Genomic DNA, 8,614 nt, shown 5'->3' on the forward strand with positions numbered 1-8,614 from the left:
ATTTATTATGTTGTTCATCACTGTTTGTTTGCTCTTTAGTTCTTCTAGGTTCTTGTTAAATGTTTCTTGTATTTTCTCCCTTCTGTTTCTGAGATTTTTGGACAATCTTTACTAACATTACTCTGAATTCTTTTTCAGGTAGACTGCATATTTCCTCTTCCTTTGTTTGGTCTGGAGGGTTTTTACCCTGCTCCTTCATCTGCTGCATATTTCTCTGTCTTCTCATTTTGTTTAACTTAGTGTGTTTGGGGTTTCCTTTGAGTCAGAGTCATAGTTCCTCTTACTTCTGGTGTCTGCCCCCAGTGGGTGAGGTTGGTCCAATGGCTTGTGTAGGCTTCCTCATGGGGGGGGACTTGTTCCTGTGTTCTGGTGGGTGGAGCTGGATCTTGTCCCTTTGATGGGCAGGGCTGTGTTCGGTGGTGTGTCTTGGGGTGTCTGTGAGCTTAGTATGGCTTTAGGCAGCCTGTTTGCTAATGGGTGGGGTTGTTTTCCTGTCTTGCTAGTTGTTTGGTGTGAGGTGTCAGAACTAGAACTTGTTGGTCATTGGGTGGAGGAGGGTCTTAGTGTTGAGACGGGGACCTCTGGCAGAGCTCTTGCCAATTAATATTCTGTGGGGCTGGGAGTTTTCTGGTGGTCCAATGTTCTGGACTCAGTTCTCCCACCTTGGAGACTCAGGGCTGACCCCCAGCTGGAGAACCAAGACCCTGCAAGCCTCCCAGCATGGAAGAAAAGGAAGAAAAAAAGAGAAACAACAAGAAAAACGAACAGACACATCCCCAAGACGAATGGTAAAAGCAAAACTAAACAGACAAATCACACAGAGAAACACACACACTCACAGAAAGAAAAAAGAAGAGAAAACAAAAAAGAGGAGGGCAACAAAACCAATAAACAACCCCCCAAAATAAAACTAACACTAAAAACTACACTAACAAAAACATAAAACCAAAACCAAATCAAATGCAGAAGCAAACTAGAAAAAAGGCAAACAGAAAGCATAAAACAAACACACAAAAATGATCAACAAAAACATGTAAAGACAAAAGAAAGATGAAAACAAAAGAAAAAATACAAAATGACAAAAGTAAAAATAGAAAAAATATAGAATATAGTTAAAAATAAGATAAAAGCAAAGCAAAACAAAGAAAAAAACAAAAACAAGGAAAAAACAATATAACAAAAAAGTCCAGTAGAAATAAGAAGAAAATAAAATAAAAATATATTAAACATAAAAGCATAAAAAAGAAAAGAAAAAGTAAATAAAAAATTAAAAGCATAATAAAAAAAGAACAGAACAAAATTTTTAAAAAGTAGTAATAATAATAATATTTTCCTGTTACCTCTGCTGTCAGTGTCCTTGCCCCCACAGTGAGCCACAGCCAATCCTTGCCTACCCAGGAAGTCCTCCGATACTTCTAGGTAGGTCTCTGGACCTGCTGTTGGCTCTGTGGGGCCAGCTCAGACTCTGGGAAGTCTTGAGAGTTTCTGAGGTCTTCTGACAGAATTCAGTAGGTGTTTTGTAGGGGTTGTTCCACGTGTAGATGTATTTTTGATGTATTTGTGGGGAGAAAGGCAATCTCCACGTCTTACTCCTCCACCATATTGAAGGTCTCTCAGTACTATTTTTTAAATTTTACTATTTTATTTTATTTTTTATTTTGTTTGCTTCCCCTGTTTTTTATTATAGTGTTTTATTTTTCTTGGCTTCTTAATCATTAAGTAATATTTTCTAGAATTCCATTTATCTTTAGTGTTTTTGAATGTATACTTTTGTATAGACATTTTTAGTGCTGGCTCTGTATATTACACTGTATATATTTAAGTTAGCACAGGCTTTTGGTGTTGACATTATACCAATTATAATGAAGTCCCTTTAAATCTCTTTACCCTCCCTCATTTATATTATACTTGTCTTAAATATTTCCTTACATATATTGAGAACCTCACCAAATCATTAAATCATGAAACATTCAGTCATTAAACACAATTCAACCATCAATCACACATTAGAAAACACAAGAGGAAAAGAAAATTCTATCATATATATCCATATTTTCACTTTCCCATTTCTTCTATCTTCCTTCCTGATATTCCAAGATTTCTTCATTTATCATATCCTTTTTGTTTAGAAAACTGTCTCTAGCAATTCTTTAAGGGTAAGTTTCCTGGTGAATATTCTCTTAGTTTTCCATAATCTGAGACTATCTTAATTTCCCCTTCATTCCTGAAGGATAGTTTTGCTGCAGATAGAATTTATGTTTGCCAGTACTTTTCCTTCAACACTTGAAAAATGTTACCCCACTTAATTCTGGTTTCCAAGATTTCTAATGAGAAATCTGTTGCCATTCCAATCATTTTCCTTTTACAGGTAAGGTGTCATTTCTCTCCCCCTGCTACCAAGATTTTTCTTTGTCTTTAATTTTCAGAAGTTTAACTATGATGTGTCTTCATGTCTTAATCTGCTTGGGCTGCTATGACAAAATACTGTAGACTGGTTTAAGCAACAGAAATTAATTTTCTTATGCTTCTGGAAATTGGAAGTCTGAGGTCAGGGTGCCAACATGGTGAGGTTCTGGTGAGAGTTCTCTTCCTGGCATATAGATGGCCACCTTCTTGCTAAGTGCTCAAATGGCCTTTCCTCAGTGTGTGTGTGTGTGTGTGTGTGTGTGTGTGTGTGTGTGTGTGTTTATGGGGAATATGAGAAATAGAGAGAGAGAGAGAGAGAGAGAGAGAGAGAGAGAGAGAGAGAGAGTTCTCACTCTCTCTTTCTCTTCTTATAAAGCTACCAAACCCATCAGATTATGACCCTTCTCTTATGACCTCATTTGAACTTAATTACCTCCTAAGAAGCCTATCTCCAAATATAGTTACACTGGAGGTTAGGGCTTCAACATATGAATTTTGAGAAGACAAAATTCCATCCATAGCCAGGTTTTTTTTTTCATTACTAACTCACTTTCTTATAGTTCTGTTCAGATTTTCTATTTATTCTTCAGTTGTTTTTGGTAGTTTGTGTCTTTGTAGGAATTTGTCTATTTCATCTAAGTTATGTATTTTTTGGGCATACAGTTGTTCATAGTATTCCCTTATAATCCTTTTTATTTGTGTAACACTGGTAGTAACGTCCCCTCTTTCATGTCGGATTTGAATAATTTTAGTTTCTCTCTCTCTCTCTCTCTCTCTCTCTCGTCTGTCTAGTAAAATGTCTGTCAATACTTTTGGTGTTTGTAAAGGACCAACTTTAGGATTTACTGATATTTTTCTATTGTTTTTCTATTCTCTATAACATTTATTTCCTATCTAATCTTTATTATTTTCTTCCTCTGTTGGGCAGGGATTAGTTTGCTCTTCTTTCTCCAGTTTCCTAAGGTGGAAATTTAGTTTATTGATTTGCGTTCTTTATTTTTTTTAATATAGATTTGTATAGCTAAAAATTTCCCTCTAAGCACTGCTTTAGCTTCATTTTGTGCTATAGACTGAATATTTCTGTCCTCTCAAAATGTATATGTTGAAATCCTAACTGTCAGTGTGATGGTATTTAGCATGTGGGACCTTTGGGAGGTGATTAGATCATGAGGGTGGAGCCCTCAATAATGCTATTAGTGTCCTTGTAAAAGAAACCCCAGAGAGGATATCTTATAGGTTTTGTCCTTTTTTTTTCATGCATCTCAAAGATTTTTTCTCATTTCTCTTATGATTTATTCTTTGGTACATTGGTTATTTGGAACCATGTTACTTAATTTGCACATATTTATGTGTTTCCCAAAGTTCTTTCTGTAAATTTCATTCTATTGTGGTTATAGAATATGCTATGTATGATTTCTATACTTTTAAATTTATTGAGACTTTTTATACCATAACATTATGATCTATCCTGGTGAATGTTCCATGTGCACTTGAGATAAACCTGTATTCTTCTGTTGCTCTATGGAGTGTTCTGTAAGATGTATAGCTGGCATATAGTATTATTCAAGTCTTCTACGGTCTTGTTGCTCTTCTTTCTAGTTGTTCTATATGGAATTGCAAGTGGATCATTGAAATCTCCAACAGGTATTGTTGAAATGTCTATTTCTTCAATTCTATCAGTTTTTGCTTCATGTATTTTTGGGACATCATTTTTAGTGCATATATGTTTATAATAATTATATCTTCTTGATAGATTAACTTTTTTTATCATTATAAAATATTTGTCTTTAGTAACAATTTTTCTCTCCTCTAGTTTGTTTGATATTAACATAGCCACTCCAGCTCTCTTTTGCTTGCTCTTTGTATGGTGTATCTTTTTCATCACTTTACTCTCAACTTATTTGTGTTTTTGGACAAAGAATATATCTCTTATAAACAGCACATAGTTGCATTATTTTTCTCTTTATCCATTCTGTAATCTCTGCCTTTGATTGAAGTGTTTTAATCATTTGCATTCAATGTAAGTATGGATAAGGTAGGATTTACATCTGTCATTTTGCAATTTTTTTCTTATGTGTCTTGTGTGTGTTTTTGTGGATCTAGTCTTCCATTACTGTCTTCTTTTATATTAAATATATATATTTCAGTGTACTATTTTAATTCCTTTGTAATCACTTTTACTATAGTTTTGGGCTATTTTCTTACTTTTTTCCCCTGGGGATTATAGTTCCATCTTACCTTAAAACAATGTATTACAGGTTAATATCTACTTAACTTTAATAGTATACAAAAATGTTACTCCTGTAGAGACTAGAGCTCCAACTCTGTTCTGCCCCTTCCATTGGCTGCCAGGCTTCTGGTTTCACTGTGATAATAGGCTGTTGGTTTTCACGCTACTGTGGAACTAGGAAGTGGGTATGGCAATAGGGCAAGTTAAAATGTGACAGACGGGGAGCTTCCCTGGTGGCAAAGTGGTTGCGAGTCCGCCTGCCGATGCAGGGGACACGGGTTCGTGCCCTGGTCCAGGAAGATCTCACATGCCATGGAGCAGCTAGGCCCATGAGCCATGGCCGCTGAGCCTGCGCGTCCAGAGCCTGTGCTCCGCAACGGGAGAGGCCACAACAGTGAGAGGCCCGCATACCGCAAAAAAAAAAGGAAAAAAATAATGCGACAGAGGGGAGCTTCAAGATGGCAGAAGAGTAAGATGCGGAGATCACCTTCCTCCCCACAAAAACATCAGAAATACATCTACATGTGGAACAACCCCTACAGAACACCTACTGAATGCTGGCAGAAGACCTCAGTCCTCCCAAAAGGCAAGAAACTCCCCACATACCTGGGTAGGGTAAAAGAAAAGAGAAGAAACAGAGACAAAGAATAGGGACGGGACCTGAACCAGTGGGAGGGAGCTGTGAAGGAGGAAAGGTTTCCACACACTAGAAACCCCTTCGCAGGCGGAGACTGCTGGTGGCATAGGGGTGGGGAGATTCGGAGCCACAGAGGAGAGCACAGCAACAGGGGTGTGGAGGGAAAAGCAGAGGGATTCTTGCACAGAGGATCAGTGCCAACCAGCACTCACCAGCCTGAGAGGCTTCTCTGCTCACCCGCAGGGATGGGCGGGGGCTGGGAGCTGAGGCTCTGGCTTCGGTCGGATCCCAGGGAGAGGACTGTTGTTGGCTGCGTCAACACAGCCTGAAGGGGGCTACTGCACTGCAGCTGGCCGGGAGGGAGTCTGGGAAAAAGTCTGGAGGTGCCGAAGAGACAAGAGAATTTTTCTTGCCTCTTTGTTTCCTGGTGCATGAGGAGAGGGATTAAGAGTGCCGTATAAAGGAGCTCCAGAGAGGGGCGTGAGCCATGGCTATCAGTGCGGACACCAGAAATGAGCATGAGATGCTAAGGCTGCTGCTGCAGCCACCAAGAAGCCTGTGTGCAAGCACAGGTCACTATCCACACCACCCCTCCCAGGAGCCTGTGCAGCCCGCCACTACCAGTGTCCCGTGATCCAGGAACAACTTCCCTGGGAGAATGCACGGTGCACCTCAGAATGGTGCAACGTCATGTAAGCCCCTGCCACCGCAGGCTCACCCCGCAACCATACCCCTCCCTCCCCCAGGGCTGAGTGAGCCAGAGCCCACGAAGCAGCTGCTCCTTTAACCCCGTCCTGTCTGAGCGAAGAACAGATGCTCTCAGGCGACCTACAGGCAGAGGCGGGTCCAAATCCAAAGCTGAAACCCAGGAGCTGTGAGATAAAAGAAGAGAAAGGGAAATTTCTCCCAGCAGCCTCAGGAGGAGCGGATTAAATCTCCACAATCAACTTGATGTACCCTGCATCTGTAGAATACCTGAATAGACAACGAATCATCCCAAACTGAGGAGGTGGACTTTGAGAGCAACAATATATATATTTTTTCCCTTTTTCCCTTTTTGTGAGTGTGTATGTGTATACATCTGTGTGTGACATTGTCTGTATAGCTTCGCTTTTACCATTTGTCCTAGGGTTCTGTCTGTCCATTTTTAAAATTACTTAAAAGAATTTTTTCTTAATAATAATTTTTTTTATTTTAATAATTTTATTTTACTTTATTTTATTTTATCTTCTTCTTTCTTTCTTTCTTTCCTCCTTTTCTCCCTTTTATTCTGAGCCGTGTGGAGGACAGGCTCTTGATGCTCCAGCCAGGCATCAGGGCTGTGCAACTGAGGTGGGAGAACCAAGTTCAGTACACTGGTCCACAAGAGACCTCCCAGCTCCACATAATATCAAACGGTGAATATCTCCCAGAGATCTCAATCTCAATGCCAAGACCCAGCTCCACTCGATGACCAGCAAGCTACAGTACAGGAAACACTATGCCAAACAACTAGCAAGACAGGAACACAACCCCATCCATTAGCAGAGAGGCTGCCTAAAATCAGAATAAGGCCACAGACACCTCAAAACACACCACCAGACATGGAACTGCCCACCAGAAAGACAAGATACGGCCTCATCCACCAGAATACAGGCCCTAGTCCCCTCCACCAGGAAGCCTACACGACCCACTGAAATAACCTTAGCCACTGGGGACAGACACCAAAAACAATGGAAACTACGAACCTGAAGCCTACAAAAAGGAGACCCCAAACACAGTAACTTAAGCAAAATGAGAAGACAGAGAAACACACAGCAGATGAAGGAGCAAGGCAAAAACCCTCCAGATCTAACAAATGAAGAGGAAATAGGCAGTCTACCTGAAAAAGAATTCAGAATAATGATAGTAAAGATGATCCAAAATCTTGGAAATAGAATGGAGAAAATAGAAGAAACATTTAACAAGGACCTAGAAGTAAAGAGCAAACAAACAGAGATGGATAACGCAATAAATGAAATTAAAAATTCTCTAGAAGGGATCAATAGCAGAATGAGGCAGAAGAATGGATAAGTGACCTGGAAGATGAAATAGTGGAAATAACTACTGCAGAGCAGAATAAAGAAAAAGGAATGAAAAGAATTGAGGACAGTCTCACAGACCACTGGGACAACAATAACGCACCAACATTCAAATTATAGGGGTCCCAGAAGAAGAAGAGAAAAAGAAAGGGACTGAGAAAATATACGAAGAGATTATAGTTGAAAACTTCCATAATATGGGAAAGGAAATAGTTAATCAAGTCCAGGAAGCACAGAGAGTCCCATACAGGATAAATCCAAGGAGAAAGACACCAAGACACATATTTATCAAACTATCAAAAATTAAATACAAAAAACAAATACTAAAAGCAGCAAGGGAGAAGAAGCAAATAACATACAAGGGAATCCCCATAAGATTAGCAGCTGATCAATCAGCAGAAACTCTGCAGCCAGAATGGAGTAGCAGGACATATTTAAAGTGATGAAAGAGAAAAGCCTACAACCAAGATTACTCTACCCAGCAAGGATGTCATTCAGATTTGATGGAGAAATTAAAAGCTTTACAGACAAGCAAAAGTTAAGAGAATTCAGCACCACCAAACCAGCCTTTACAACAAATGCTAAAAGAACTTCTCTAGGCAGGAAACACAAGAGAAGTAAAATACCTGCAATAACAAATCTAAAACAATTAAGAAAATGGGATTAGGAACATACATATCGATAATTACCTTAAATGTAAATGGATTAAATGCTCCCACCAGAAGATGTAGACTGGCTGAATGGATACAAAAACAAGACCCATATATATGCTGTCTACAAGAGGCCCACTTCAGACCTAGGGACACACACAGACTGAAAGTGAGTAGATGGAAAAAGATATTCCATACAAATGGAAACCAAAAGAAAGCTGAAGTAGCAATTCTCATATCAGACAAAATAGACCTTAAAACAAAGAGTAATACAAGAGACAAAGAAGAACACTACATAATGATCAAGGGATCAATCCAAGAAGAAGATATAACAATTGTAAATATTTATGCACCCAACATAGGAGCACCTCAATACATAAGGCAAATACAAACAGCCATAAAAGGGGAAATCGACAGTAACACATTCATAGTAGGGGACTTTAACACCCCACTTTCACTAATGGACAGATCATCCAAAATGAAAATAAATAAGGAAACACAAGCTTTAAATGATACATTAAACAAGATGGACTTAATTGATATTTATGGGATATTCCATCCCAAAACAACAGAATACACAGTCTTCTCAAGTGCTCATGGAACATTCTCCAGGATAGATCATATCTTGGGT

The 8,614-nt window shown here is 39.1% G+C and overlaps 1 protein-coding gene across 2 annotated transcripts in view; it reads left to right on the top strand.

Moving 5' to 3' along the window:
- The window catches only part of YIPF6 (Yip1 domain family member 6), an 82,229-nt gene extending 75,634 nt beyond the window's left edge, over positions 1 to 6,595 (top strand). Inside the window, exons 7-8 of one of the 2 annotated variants that reach the window (XM_027093633.1) lie at positions 4,006 to 4,050; positions 6,549 to 6,595. In XM_027093633.1, the coding sequence (XP_026949434.1) occupies positions 4,006 to 4,050; positions 6,549 to 6,571 (68 nt within the window). In that variant the 3' untranslated portion in view covers positions 6,572 to 6,595. Of the gene's footprint in view, positions 1 to 4,005; positions 4,558 to 6,548 lie in introns of those variants that run through there. The other variant, XM_027093631.1, reaches the window with a different exon arrangement.
- The last annotated feature ends 2,019 nt before the right edge of the window (positions 6,596 to 8,614 follow it).

Source organism: Aethalodelphis obliquidens, unplaced genomic scaffold (assembly GCF_003676395.1).
Source record: "Aethalodelphis obliquidens isolate GAN/ISIS:26980383/991018 unplaced genomic scaffold, ASM367639v1 scaffold85, whole genome shotgun sequence".
NCBI classification, from domain to species: Eukaryota; Metazoa; Chordata; class Mammalia; order Artiodactyla; family Delphinidae; genus Aethalodelphis; species Aethalodelphis obliquidens.